Here is a 15,655-nt window from a genome sequence, read left to right as displayed (position 1 = left end):
TAAGTAAATACCTGACATTGTCTAGTTCAGTAGATTCTGCAAAAGACCCCAACCACCCTCCCTCTGCCACACTCCTGCTTAAAAATATGGCTGAATATCCATAATTTACACAGTCTGCACTTGTGTAAATGTTCTGGGAGCACATACACATGCAGCACATTCTTGTGTTAGTCGGGAAGGGTGTTTATTGTGTTCTAGCAAGCCTTCAGCACATGCAAAACATTAGCAGCACTTACTTCACCTCAGTGTAGAACCTCCTTGAAGGCAGAGGAGAGAAAAAGAACATTAGGCATGAGCAGAGGTACTGTGGGAACTCTTACAATTTTCATTCCTTTGAGTGCTCCTTGGTGCTCTGCCCAATTTGGGTCCCTGTGGTTACATGCTGCCTAGATAAAGGACTGCAATTGAAGGTCTGTTTATTCCTTTGGCCACTCATTGCTGCTCCAAGACAAGCTTCCTTCCCACTGGGTAAACTGAGGCATTGGATAGGGGAGTCTTCAAAATTTTCTTTCAGTGGGTAATTCTCTGAGTCTAGCACACCAAGTATTCCTTGAGCAGACTGCATGGAAACTGTTTTAAATGCTCCATATTGATAAGACATTTTCAAAAAGTTTCTTTTTCTTGCCTCTATTCCTATCTTTTTCCTTTATTCAAGAAAGAACAGAGATAAAGCAGAACAGAAACAAAAACTAGGGGAATATAGAGATTTTCAACCTTTTCCGAAGTGGTATGTACTGCTATATTTAAGACAACCTTTTGAAACTTAAAAAAAAAAGAAAAATTTCCCCTGAATTAGCATTGACTTCATCTGAGTAGATACCATCTGCTGTAACAGCCCAACCCTGTCCCCCCAGGTCTTGGCAGCTACAGGTGAGTAGGGCCCCCCAATTTCCCCACACCCCTGCCCAAGAAGCTGCCAGGAAGCTCTCAGGCAGTATCAGCAGGCAGGAAGTGGGGTGGGAGTGAGGGGGTCTCCACCCATTAGCAGCTGCTTAAGCAGTAGGCAGAGAAACTTTTCTGCAGAAAAATCCAGATCAGCAGATACTTCAAGCCAATTTATACCACATGCTACCCAGTTGTGGAATTAAGTTTAAATGCTAAGAAAGGACCTAGAATGCCAATTCCCTTGTTTTCCCCCTTACCTTGTGCTTGGCACCCAAAAGAATCAAACAAGAACAATTGGATATGGCGGTTTAAAGGGGATTATTAGGCAACTGGAAAGTAGTGAAGGCAGCACACACCAAGGGAAGCTGTCTCCATGCAACATCATGTACCAGTGATTAAACGTCAAGACCCATCATTGCCCACGTGGTGACGTCTACACAGGTTTAGTAGTTTTGCTCATTCGCATTTAACCAAAAGACAAGTTTGACAGATTATCAGAATATTTTGGGGTGGGTGGCGGGTGGAGTGGGGAAAGGAGTGAGGTCATTTTAAAAAAATGACTTAGTTCTTTATTAAAGGCACAATAAAATTATCTCTTCAGTGGTTTTGCTACAGTCTATTGCAGTTCTGCGTGAAAGAGAAGTTTTGCCAGAAGTCAGGAAAATATTTCCAAACAAGTCATTATAGATTACACTAGAACTCTTAAATACAAATGTATAAACATTTGTTTGTCCATTAGATCTTGGTACATTTTTGTTAGTGCTTTCCTTGTGGAAGATATTTGACTTTTTTCTTGTGATACTTCCCTAACAATGATTTACTATGACTTTAATAAGTGAGTAAGAGCTGGTTCCATAATTTTATATGTATACTTAAAAATAATTTTGTAAGTGTTCCTCAACAATAGGAAAACATTAAATGGTTACCTCTGCAAATGTGTTCCGACTGGCTTGCAGGCCAACTTTTACTACCTCAAAAGGGTTAACTATGATGGCTTCTGTTAGTCCAGATCCCAATCCGGCAATGGCAAATGTCTAGAAAAATTAAATCAATCAATACTTTAAAACAAGTCATCATGTGTACTGGGTTAAGCATCCCATTCATTACACTATGCAGCTGAATGTTATAATGAGAATGGAGAAAGCTACACAAATGCACCATATACCATTACTAAACAGCTTTAGTTCTTGATTAGATGCTGACAATTCATGAAGAAGAAATTACAGAAGCCACAAACCACATCCTAACAATTTCAAAATAAAATGTCAAAGCCCCATCAACAACGACTTTTTCCTTTAACCAAAAGCAAGGTTGTTTTACTGTTTTAAGGTGGATACTAAAACATCTGCACATATAACAATTAAAGGAGACTTTGAATTGTAAAAAGAGAGCTTCATTTTTAAACATCTACTTAAATTCATTTATTGAGCATATAAAGAAATTCAAGGAGCAGAACCACAAATAAAATGTTTATATGAAAAGCTAAATTTCAGGTAACAAACAACGTAGCTGGAAATATTTAAATGTATAGTCATGTTCCTAGAGTTGTTATTCTAGACTATTAACAAATAAAAGTTATTTTTTATTCATCCTTTCCCTATTTAAAAAACAACTGGTAATTACCTTATACTTCTGGGTCTAAAAGCTAAGAAATTAAAGCTGAGATCAGAAATGGCTAGGTTGTTTTGAAGGGCTCAACTAAAATCTAGAACATTTATCAAAGGATGATTCTATGTCAGGTTCTTATTTGCTATCTGTTAAAAGTTTCTGCAATAGGAAAAAACAGCTTTCTAGAATTTTCCTCTAAGTAGAATATTTAAGGGTTTTCCAGAAAATCTATATAAAAATAATCACAATTAAAACACACACACACACACACACACACATATACACACACAAACAGCAGAAAAACAAAATGAAACAAAGCCCCCAACTGCCAAAACAGATGCTGGAAAAAAGTAATTCTTTAGTGCTGAACTTCCACTTCCAGGAGAAGAGGGAATACTATATACAACTAAAAGAAGAATAAAACCAATAAAGAGTAAAGAACATATAACTCTTATCAAGGGATAACGGGTCTCTAATATCTTCAAAACAGGAAACCAAAAGAGAGAAGGGAGAAAGGAATGTTCCATAACCTTAGAAGGGCAGGTAGGGTGGAATGAGGGCAGCATCCAGGGTTTAGGTCCTGGTTCTGTGGCTGATTGGCTGTGTGACCAGAGCTGTCTTGTACAGTAGTTTATACACAGACAAAGGTGCCTAGCCCAGGGTGCATGGAGGCTGAAATCCAGTTCAGCACATCCAAGCTGGACCCGTGGAGAATCATCAGACAGGAGAGAGGGGGCACCTTTTTTAAATTCTCACAAAGGCACCATGGGTGCTAGCTGTGGCTCTGTGTCTAAATCACTAGAACCTCTCACGAGCCACAATTTTCAAATCTGTAAAATGGAAATAATAATATCTAATTTCTGTACTCCATAAAGTTATTATGAGGTTCAAAATAATGTGTGAAAGCCTCTTGTAACACGCTATACAAACACCATTGTTCTTGCTGCACATAGAGAGGAAAAATAGGATTGCAAACAGATTCTAGGAGAGAGGGAATAACTAATTATGTTTTCTTTTCATCTCCCTTCATTATGATTTTAAACATATTTGTATAGGGTAACTAACCAAATACTTTATTCATTTAGCTCATACTTCCATCATGGAAGCCAAAAGCAGAAAAAAAAAAAAAATACTAGTCCCAAACTCTTCTGACTGGGAAAGCTAAAATCCAGATGTTCAAGTTTTTATTACTTACTATATGCAATCTTCCAAGTAATTCACTTTTTTGTTCTTCTATAAAACTCAGTTACATTTGCTGTCAGAACTAGTGTTCAGCAGTCCCTTGTCAAAAGAATTGATCAGATATCAACAGATTGTGTTACATAGATTGTTCCAGAGACCTGCGTTTACTGTTGGGTTTCCAGCCTCCTAGGCTTTTCATGTGAGAGCACAAGGGGACATTTAACAGCTGTTTAAGTATCTAGCTATATCAAAAAAGAAACTAGAATAAATGAGTTCAAGAAAAGAGAAGAACTGTATACATGTGTTTGGCTATAGTAGTCAGAGTGGCCGAATGCTTTTCTGTTTCAATACTCAATGGTCGAAAGACCTGCTGTCTCTCACATGGTGCCAATGCTCAACACAAGAACAGCCAGCTGGCCCTTTGGAGACCATATTTTATTGTCTCTTGCTAGGAAGTTTTAGATCTTCTTTTTGTCAAGATGTTTCCAACTTTAAGAATGACTTTAAGGGAAGACACCAAGAAATAAAAAGAAAAAATCTTAGCACATTTTGAGATTCGTGGTACCACTACTCCTTCCTAGGAGGCTGTGCCTGCCAGTCTTGTTAGGCAGAATCTAGACATGAAGTTTCTTTATCATAACAGAAAGTGATACTGTCTGGTTTCTTACCAGGATCCTGCCTGGAAAGGGCATGCATGATTTTTAAAATAACAGATACTTATTCTTGGGTAGTCTATTTGGCAGAGTAAATATTCTGAAATGAACCTTTACAAGTAAAGAGTTGAAGCTAAGAATACTGTCTTTCTGATTGAGTTTGAGGTACATTGCTGCAGGCAAACTCAGGCATTTTTCTAGAGGCTGAAGGGTACGTTGCCAATTGGAAAGGCCAATCAAGATTTTGCTTTGTTTTGTTTTGCAGACTTGGAGGGAGAAATTAGTGCATTTGCTATATAGGGTTCTTGTCGCACACACATTTGTAAAACCCACTGGTCAATACAATTTACCTTGTTTTGTGAAAAGCAGAAAAGTCACCAAGAAGGAGAGGAGTGGCATACGGAAATGATCAAATCACCAAGTGAACTTTGTGTCATATTTAAGATATGTCATTTTTAGATCACTGTTCTCCCTAGTTGAGTTGTTTACAGTCATTCCTACAAAAACGCCCTTCAGTCTGTGTCTGACCACAGAGTGATTTTATCCCGAGGGACCTGAACTCCTATATTTACTACAGCTGGAGCAAAAGCTGGAAAAGTGACCTGTTAGGAAATAATCTTAGGCATATTGACTTTTGCATAAATAGATATGTGCAATATGTGTGGAAACATATGTATGTTTTGGTTTTAAAAGAGTCTTTGATAAATGTACTCTTTATTTCATATTCTTGACCATATCTCATATAGGTCTTTATATCATTATCATTAGACATATCAATCATCAGACATATCATTATAATCATAAATTTATCATTGGGAGCTATAAAATAGCCAAATTGTGAGTTATTAGGAAGATGGCTTTCAACAAGTAGCTGAACATTGAATAACTTGAATTCATATTTTAGTAGCTGGGCTTGGGGAATCAAAAGGGTTTTTGTTTCTAGATTTTGCTTTATGAAATAACACACACACTTAAGTATAATAAATATTCTCACTTACCAATGCTGGTGACAGTGACACATATCCCAGCAATTTCTTGTACTGCTCAAAGGTGAAAAACTGTGAAACAAAACCAAACCCAAAGATTTATAACAATTTCCTGCAACAAACTCTTTAATTGACTCAAATTTCTTTAGTAAATCATTATATTAACCAGCATTTCAAAAATGATAAACCATCTAACACAGTTTTTAATCCTGTCTTGAGTAGTTGCTATTGGATCTTACTTTAACATTCACATTTTCAAATGCAGTTAAAATAACCTACAGAAGAGCTGATGGAATCCTTTAGAGCAGTAAATGAACCATACAACTTCCATTTACCATGACCATTTTCAGTTTCCCCAGACATTAATAGACTTCTTTTTTATGGCAGTGATTCAAAATTATAGGCGTATAGACCTGAAATCTTTGGTCTCCTATGTTTTCTCTATGAACTGCTTTCCCAGTGCGTGCCCAATTTTCTGACACACTTGTAAAAGACATCCACTTTTCAGCCTTAACTTGTATTTATATTGCAGTGTCTCCCTATTGTTCTATGGAATTTTAAAACACTAAATGATCATGAAGATGCCATGATAAACTAAGGAAGGACCCAATGAGGTTATCTAGTCCATCTCCTGCCTTAAAGCAAGACTGTCTTCAACCTGAATGAAGAAAGAGAGCTGCTTATTCCTTCCTTTAAAATATGATGATGAAGATGACAAAGATGATGATATTGATGGTGAAGATGATATTGATGGTTGATTCATTCAGTAGATGAAGTTTAACATAATTTTCTCTGCAAATAAAATTTTGATGGAGGCAAATCTACTCTATCACTTCATATATACATGTTTTCTCCTCTCTTTTTATAGTCTACATTTTGGGCAACAAGTCTGCTTAAAGATGGTATTGTGTTCCTGGGACTCAGTTGAGTAGCCGCAGATAGGACACACTCTTCAGTCCTGCTAGGGTCTGATTTTCAAGACCCAAGAAATGGCATGGGCATTACATGGTCCTGAATGTTTTCTACACTATTACTTAATAGTCCATTAAAATAAGGCAAGAAAAGAAATATAGATTTGGGGGAAAAATAATACTCTGTTGTTAGAAAGAAGTGGTTCCTTGTAGGCATGGCCTTAATGAGAGCTTGAGCAGCCCAACAGTCATTATAATATCAGATAAATTTTGATTGTTTTAAGGACTCAGGAACTACTTCTGTGCCATGGTCCTTTACAACAACTATGAATGTAGACTTTTCTAGAACAAGGATCCTAGAAAAGAACCATTTATTCATTCATTTACTCATTTAATAACTATTAGAGGACTCCCATTCTAGGCACTGGGGATCCAGCAGTAAACAAACAAAGAGAACCCTGGCCTTCTTGATCCAACATTCTAACCGATGGTGATAGCCCAGAAACTATCCTGGTGTTAAAAGAGTGCTTACCAGGGACCACCACTGTTTTGATGAGATATGCACTAGATATCATTGTACTCGTGAATATCCTGATATGCACTATAGAAACTATTAAACAAGGAAGAAAAAGTGTTACAGACTTTAGGTTTTATTTTATTTTTTAGGTTTTAAAGGTAATTTATTTTTCTTACTTTTTATGATCATCATCATTTTGACCATCATTTTGCTGGTATTTTAAAGTGAACAGTCCTGTACCTGAATCCTGGCTTTGCTATTTATCTGTGACAGTGTGGGAAAGTTGCTTAACCTTTCTGACCCTCAGGAACACAAAACTTACCTTTTAGATTTAGAGTTGTTGTTAAATAAGAAAATTTAAGTAAGATTCCCTGACATACCTGGAACATATGAGACTTTCAGAAAATCTTAGTTTCCATTCCCTGTCTTCACTTGGGTTACCAAAAGAATTATTATATGTATCACTTGTGGGAGCCTACTATGGTCCAGGAAACAGCTACTGCATTTAAGCCACACAAAAAACATCACCAGATAAGAGGCTATAATAGTACAATCATGAGTCCCATTTTATAGATATATGTCCTGCAGCTAGTTGAGTGGGAGGACTGAGATTCCTCCTAAGTCTAAATACAAAGCTTGTGTATGCTCTAAACTCCATACTGTACTTACTCACTGTTATGCCATGATCGACAGTAGTTTGGGAAGAGGGTCCCTGCCCTAGGATTTTATTGCTTCTGGGGATGAAGTCTTCTTGCCTTCCACTATACCTAAGACAGCTACATGGACCCTGGAAGCCATGAAGTCCTTCAAGGCAGAAGATTTCAAACTTTTTGGACCACAATCTACATTACAAAATATTTGTTGAACACACACACACACACACACACACACACACACACACACACACACACACACTTAAACACAGGTGGGCTTGTATTTATAACTGAAATAAAACATTACTATACAAGAATATTTACTCCCCTACAATGTATAATGCACTGTTTCTATTCTATTTCATTTTTTTTAGTATTCTGGTAATGACCCATTATATCTAGTGACCCATTAAATTGATTTCACAATCCACGGGTCATGGCCTACATTTTGGAACTGTTGCTCCAATGGGAGCCCACACCAGGACTGGGTTTGGGGAAGGTCTGGAAGATGATGGATCCCACAATATACAAGGGCCTCTATATCTTATTAGCTTCCAATGTGAAGATGCATTTGTTTGTTGGTTGTTTCTTTTTATTTCTAGCATCTAGCATTATTACTCCACCTTTTTATTTCTTCTGTCATTATAGACAGAAGAGATTAAGGACCAAACTGGAATCTCAAGGAAAAAGTCTGGGAATAAAGAAGGCCTATAGGTCAAAGTGATGAATTCCTAATGTACTAAATTCAAAAGTAATGAACAATACATTATCACATATTCTTATAAGTAAGTGGTGCTTCAAACTAAAAAAAATCTTATTTTAATTTCTGTCTTTACCACCAAAATCTAATTTACTGAATATAAAATAAAATAATATCTCAAGAAAAAGCTAAAATCTTTTAAGATGGATTTTCAATAATAATATAATAAATTAATGTAGATTTCTTCATTGTCATTTAAAACCAACATTTACTGAAAACATTCATTCATTCATCCATTCATTCAACACATATTTATCAGATATCTCCCATGTTCAAAGCTTAGGAAATATTATACTAGAATATATTCTTAAGAACTAATTAGATTAGCTGTTATGTTAATTCCTATTTATGCAACACTACTCCTTTCTGTCTCTCATGGTATTACTCAGCCACAGCATGTGTTAATGCATAGATGTGATGAAAAGTACCCTATCATCTAAGGTATGAGGTTACACTCTAAGGATGAAATTATGAAGGTCAACATGAAGTTACTTACTCAAAGTCATGCAAATGTGTGACTAAGGAGTTTTGAAAACATTCATACTCCATCAAAGGTTTGGGAACCTTGAATATAAAATCTGTGATTCAAATTAATTATGCTATATATAGCCTATATACTGGAATCTAGAAATTGGTAATCTGGCTGGGTTTACAGGCCATGTGGTCCCTGAAGAGATATCAGGCTGTGGAAGGGCAGGGGAGGTCAGTACACTGCCTGGCTGAACCAGCACTCCACTTCTCCCTGTACTTTCAATCCATGCTCACTAATCAATCTGGTGATTAACCTGACCTTTGAGATACTTTGTTCTGGGATGCAGTTAAATTACATGGAAGCAGTTTGATCCATCTGACTCTTGTATTTAGCCAGTGAGACTGGAGTAGTGGTTAGTCTAGGGCTAATTCTTCCCTACCACTGGGGCAACACCCTTCTGAGCACTCCTCTCAATGCCCTGTGAATTTCGAGGCTTTCCAGTTTGGCTGGTGGGAACAGGCATTATTCCCAGCCCTCTGTGACTGCTGAGAGCCATTTCCTTTAATTCTTTTGGCCAGTTCTTTCCCAGGCCTTGGTAGTTTCCACACAGGCACGCTCTGGTCAGTACTCAGCTGAATACTTGAAGGGTCCCTCGGCAGATCTCAGGAGTTCTCTCTCTGTGCAGCTTGTTCTTCCCTGGTACTCTTTCCTGTGAAGTCTAGCTACCTTGCTCTTTCGTGTCTCTCAGCTCCTTCTCAACCCAGGGAGCCCTGTGGGCTCTGCCTGTATTTCCCATTCCTGCCCTGGGGCCTGGAAACTCTCTCAAGGCAGTAAACAGGGGCAATCACAGGACTCATGTCATTTGTTTCCCACTTCTCAGATATTATTATCCTTCACTGTCTGACGCCCAGTGTCTTGAAACTGTTGTTTCTTACATTTTGTTCATTTTGTTGTTGTTTCAGGTGGGAGAGAAAATCTGGTCCCTGTTACTCCATCTTGACCAGAAGTGGAAGTCTTGGCTCTTTAGATACTCAGAATAGTAGATGTGGGAATTTTCTCTCTCTATATATAACGTTTTTTTTTTTTTCTGCTTCTGTCCATATTTTTTTCCTGTTTTTCTTTATGTTTGTTTCATTTATTCATCTTATATTAACTGAACATCCCACAAGTTCTAATCTTTTGTGAGTTTGGTTAGCATAAGGCAGTTCTTGAGAATCTGAACATGGAAAAATGACATTTCTGGATCTGTGAGGCTCTCAAGACAAGACCCTGTAAACTTAAATATAGTAACTCCCACCTCTGAGGGATCAGTTGGTCTCTATCTGAGGTCTTCATTTCCTTTTGCTAAATAAAATACTAATTCTAATTTGCGAAAGGAGACATTTCATTTATTTAGCACCAGTGAGTCTTATTATTTTAATGATGACTCTCATTTCAAAGAATAAAGTACAGAAAAACTTAAAATTATCTGTTTCTGATCATGGTAACGATTGTAACTGAAGTATCAGTAACAAGGAATACACACACACACACACACACACACACACACACACACAGTCTCTGAATATTTTTTTCTGAAGTAAACTTTGATGACACACAACGAAGCAGTTTATGATGTATGAAATCGCTACAATCAGGTGATTGCTTTCCTCACAAATCCTAAGATAAATATCTATAAAATGAATGGTTTCATAAATTGTGTTGAAAAAGTAGTGTTATCCATCTGGCAAAGATACACTTAACTCCAAGTTATACTTAAAAAGCCAATGTACTTACCATATGTCTCAATAATTTTAAGGTAAAATCTACTTGAAACAAGATGTCTGGGACACATACACCATATCCAGTTGCCCAAAAGTTCATCTGTTAACCATTGTTCTGGCAGGGAGCATTGCTTTTTTAAAGTAGAGACTAACTCAGTTTTGTAAAGCCTAACTTTTTTTTTTTCCTGTAAAAGATTGTTCAACGTTGATAAACCTTAATCCTCTTAAAGATTAAATGGTCTCCAATATATGGTATTAAGGAAAAATATTCCAGGAAAAACTCCAATTATAATTTACTTTATTTATACATGTAAAACACTGAACAAATGAATATATTATTCCATGGAGACAAAGTGACTTTCTTTTTGAACAGGAACTCTGCTCTGTTTGTTTACTTGGGCAATCTTTTATCAAGCAAAGCCATTTCATAATTCAATTCGGCTCTTTTGTGTACTTTGGTGAACTTTTTCCAGATTCTCCACCATGATTCAGATCCTTATAATGAAATTTGTATTGAAGTAATATTCTAAAATCACAAAACCTATAGCAACAAAGAGGATGAATTTACAGAGAAAGTACGTTCTAAAGCTTTGTTTTCTACATTCTAGACTTGAATTAAATCCTATTAAGTTACTATTTTGACATAATGTAAAAGTTTGATGTTTGTATATATATGTTGGTTATTTTATCAGAATTTTTAACCCAGTCATCCTCTTGTCTTACTGAATAAAAGTATATGGGCTGTTCCTTCTTGCCTTTTAGGAGCACTGGGAATACAAATTGAGTAATGTATGTGAAAAAAGCTTTATGTTAGTTGGAAAGGAAGTCTTTTAGTCGAAGTTTATGTTATCATTATTATGGAAAGACAAAACCATATTTAGTGATGTCGGTGGTGTATGGTAGGGGAGAGTGTCAGAGTCACTATGATTGGGACCTTTGTCTGAGAGAGGATTTAAAAAAGGCATCAGATTTAGTTCCTTTGGCCCTGGAGGTTCTGCCAGATCTCCGTGTTCCTATTCATATACTCAACTAGCAAGTAGTACATAAACCTCCACAGTTATATGGTTAAAGAAATGGAAATCAGGGTAGTGGAAGTAATAATTGTATAAGAACCAGAATAGAGAATTTTAACAGAGGAGACCAAGGGAAAAAATGAAGTTGGCATGCCAGATAAATATGTTATATGAGAATCATATGCAAAGAAATATGGTGTATTAGTTCACTCTGTTCATAAAATGGGAATGATTTAGGGAGAAAGGTTTTTCTAACCTCTCTACTCTCCTCTCCTCTTTTTCTCCCCTTTTTAAAATAATTATTGCTCCAAAGGAAAATTTCTGAACTGCTTTGAGAAAAAGTCCAAGCTATTTTGTGGTTTAATTACATGAATTTCATTTAGTATGTTGTTTTTTGAATACTTTCCCCATTAGAAGAGAGTGCTTTCACCTGAAAAAAAATCTATAAATTGATATACATATTGGAGACATTGATCAAATTTAATTATAATAAAATCATGCTATAATTTCTGCATTAAGGTTTTTAGTGTTTTATGTTTAATTCATATTAATGTCCCATGGTTTGTTGTGCAATGCTTTAATGCTAAAGCTGCTAGCTTGTGATGTTTAATGATGTACCCTGTTTTCACTTGGTAGGAAGGCATACATGCTTACTTACCTTCACTGCTCTTTTTGGTGTTTCAACCAAGATGGGTGGTAGAATTCCCTTGTAAAAACCGAACAATCTGTTGGAGAAATAATAGATTTTATATAAGTGAGGGAATTAAGAAACAGTTAATTCTGCCTTTGTTTATGGATAAAGCACTAATTCTAAAGTATTTCTAATTATTCATCGTAGCACACCAATCACGAGGTTTTCCTTTGTTTTAATTTTAAAGTATAAACCTGACCCACAGTCCCTGTGCTGCCAGAGCCATCCCCCACCCACATGGCTCCACCTCTGTGGTTCTGCACTGTGGTCTGATGTCATGGCCCTGCCCATAGAGCTCGTGCCCTGCCTCCAGGTCCCAGCTCCAGCTCTGATCCTTCTGCTGTGCCTGGGTCCCAGGCCCCACCTACAAGGCCTCATGGTAGCTGCTGGGACCACAGCTCTGCCCCCTGAGTTTCCAGTGTTGCCTCCAGGGCCCAAAGCTCTGCCCCTGTGACTCCAGTGCTCCTGCTGGGTCCACGACTCCACCCTGGAGAATCCAGTGCAGTGCGTGGACTCCAAGACCCTGCCCTTAAGTCCTCATCATGGCTGCCGGGCCTGCCGAACCACCCCAAGGTCCAATGCTCTTTTGGGGACCTCTCTGCCGTGGGCTGCCATTATACCTGGACGTAGTTCAAGCAAATGCCCACAGCCCAGACACTCTGGGGGGAGACACTAGGCAGAGCAATCCCCCATAATGCCAGCCTCCATGGAGAGAGTCTCACCCAGCCCCCAAACTCAAATTTCCAACAATGATCTGGGGAACAACTCACTACCCCACATGAAGATCATCCAGCACTGACTTGAAATGTGACAATCACAGGGGATAGGGACAAAACAGAACAGCTGCACTACACACTCTCAGTGTACCCTCCCCTCCCCTGCTGGGTCAACATTCCAGACTAGGACACAAAAGCACCAACCAGGGACCTCTCTTTCTTCTCACCAAGTAGGAGAATTCTCAGCAAAGAAGAACAGGTGCCCTGCAGACCTATCAGCCCTGTGCTGAGAGAAGAAGATTCATATGAGAAGCAACCAGCAAAAGAACTCTGGCAACATGAAAAAACATAACAGTTAGATACCTCCAAGGGCACAATGGATGTATCGTACTAGACCTCAACCAAAAGGAAATTGTTAAAATGTCAGAAATGGAATTCAGAATATGGATGACAAATAACATGAATGGAAATGAAGAGAAAGTTGAAAACCAACGAAAAGAAGCCCCCCCAAATTTCAGGAAATCAATGAAAAAAATGAAAAAGTTGCTAAAGAACTAGACAATGTAAATAAGGCTATAATAGAACTTAAAGCAATAAAGGAGTCATTTATGAAATTTCAAAATACAACAGAAAGCTTTAACAACTGGTTAACCCAAGCAACAGAAAGAATATCAGAGCTTAAAGACAAGGGTGTCAAACTAATTTAGCCATTCCAAGAGGCAGAAAAGAGAATAAAAAAGACTGAAAATTACTCAGGGAAATATGGGACTATGTGAAGCAAACTAATATATTAATACGAATTATAGGTATCCCTGAGGGAGAAGGAGAAAGAGCAAAAAACATGGAAAATCTATTTGAAGGAATTACTGAGGAAAATTTCCATGGTATTGCTAGAGATTCAGATGTTCAGATATAAGATGGTTATTAAACACCAGGAAGATTAATAGGAAATAGGACATCTCCAAGACAGATAGTAATCAACTTAGACAAAGTCAAAATGGAGGAGGAAATTCTACAAGCAACAAGATGAAAGCAACAACTAACCTACAAAGGAAAACCAATCAGGATAACAACAGACCTCCAAGCAGAAACCTTACAAGCAAGAAGGAATTGGGGCCCCATCTTTAGTCTTCTTAAACAGAACAACTGCCAGCCAAGAATCTTATATCCTGCAGAACTCAGTTTCATAAATGATGGAGAAATGAAGACTTTTCCAGACAAGCAAACACTGAAGGAATTTGTCATGACTAGACCTGCACTACAAGAAATACTCAGAATTGCATTATACATGGATCAGTACAATAGTTACCCATCAGTGTAAAATCACCCAAAAGCTAAAACTCACAGCTTGTATAAAACAATATCACAAGAGGAAAAACAAAGCAATAAAGTACCACCTAACAGGATGAACAGAAGAGCATCCTACATATCAATGCTATCACCCACATAAATGGTCTGAGCGTTCCACTCAAAAGACACAGACTGGCAGAATGGATGAAAAAACACAACCCATGTATCTGCTGTCTCCAGGAAACACATCTAACCCTCAAGAACTCACACAGACCAAGGTGAAGGGATAGAAAAAAATATTCCATGCAAATGAAACCAAAAGAGAGCAGGTGTAGCCATTCTCATATCAGATAACAATCATCCCATTTTACAGATGAAGACACTAAAGCTTAGAGAGATTCATGTTCAAGGCTACATAGCTACTAAGTGGTAGAACTAAGATTTGAACTATTAATAGGATCCAATTCCAGATTTAAATGTTTGGTGAACATTGATGATAGTTTATATTTTTCTACTCAGATTAAAAACAACCCCATTAAAAAGTAGGCAAAAGACATGAACAGAAGCTTTTCAAAAGAAGATAGACTAATGGCCAAGAAACATATGAAAAAATGCTCAACATCACTAATCATCATGGAAATGCAAATTAAAACCACAATGAGATATCATCTTACCCTTAACAGAATGGCTATTATTAAAAAGTCAAAAAACAGGCTGAATGTGGTTGCACCTGCCTGCAATGCTAGCATTTGTAAGGCTGAGGTCGGAGGATCATGTGAGGCTAGGAGTTCAAAACTAGCCTGAGCAAGAGCGAGAGCCCATTTCTACAAAATTAGAAAAAATTTTCCAGGTGTAGTGGCATATGCCTGTATTCCTAGCTATTTGCAAGGCTGAGGAAAGAGGATCACTTGAGCCCAGGAGTTTGAGGCTGCAGTTAACTATGATGACACCTCTGCACTGTAGCCTGGGTGACAGAGCAGGATTCTATCTCAAAAAAAAAAAAAAAAAAAAGTCAAAAAACAACAGATGTTGGCATGTATAAAGAGAGAAAGAAACGGCTTGTCTTATACACTGTTGGTGGGACTGCAAATTAGTACAACCTCTATGGGAAAAAGTATGGAAATTACTCAAAGAAATAAATATAGACTTTCCCTTTGACCCAGAAATTCCATTACTGGGTATCTGCCCAAAGGAAAAGAAGTCATTTTATCAAAAAGACACTTGCACTCAAATGTTTATTGCAGTACAATTCAGTCACAAAGATGTGGAATCAATCCAAGTGCCCATCAATTCATGAGTGGATTAACAAAATGTATTATATATTTACCATGGAATACTATTCAGCCATAAAAAGGAATGAATTAATGTCTTTTGCAGCAATTTGTATGGAACTGGAGACCATTACCCTAAGTGAAGTATCTGATAAATGGAAAAACAAACACCACATGTTCTCACTAATAATTTGGAACTAATTGATGGGCACACATGGGCACAGAGAAAAGTAAAAGTAATTGGAAGTCAAAAAGGGGAGAGGGGAAAGGAGTGGAGGGGTAAA

The 15,655-nt window shown here is 37.4% G+C and overlaps 1 protein-coding gene across 3 annotated transcripts in view; it reads right to left on the bottom strand.

Annotated features, from left to right (window-relative positions):
- SLC25A21 (solute carrier family 25 member 21) overlaps nt 1-15,655 on the bottom strand; it is a 453,133-nt gene that overhangs the window by 37,473 nt on the left and 400,005 nt on the right. For all 3 annotated transcript variants that reach the window (XM_012767042.3, XM_012767041.2, XM_076004088.1), the window contains 3 exons: nt 12,062-12,128; nt 5,327-5,386; nt 1,812-1,919 (listed from right to left, as the gene is read on the bottom strand). In XM_012767042.3, coding sequence (XP_012622496.1) covers nt 1,812-1,919; nt 5,327-5,386; nt 12,062-12,128 — 235 coding nt within the window. The remainder of the gene's footprint in view (nt 1-1,811; nt 1,920-5,326; nt 5,387-12,061; nt 12,129-15,655) is intronic.

The sequence above is a fragment of the Microcebus murinus genome, chromosome 6, assembly GCF_040939455.1.
Source record: "Microcebus murinus isolate Inina chromosome 6, M.murinus_Inina_mat1.0, whole genome shotgun sequence".
NCBI classification, from domain to species: Eukaryota; Metazoa; Chordata; class Mammalia; order Primates; family Cheirogaleidae; genus Microcebus; species Microcebus murinus.
Note: the sequence above shows the minus strand (reverse complement) of the source record. Positions and strands in the feature narration are given on the sequence as shown.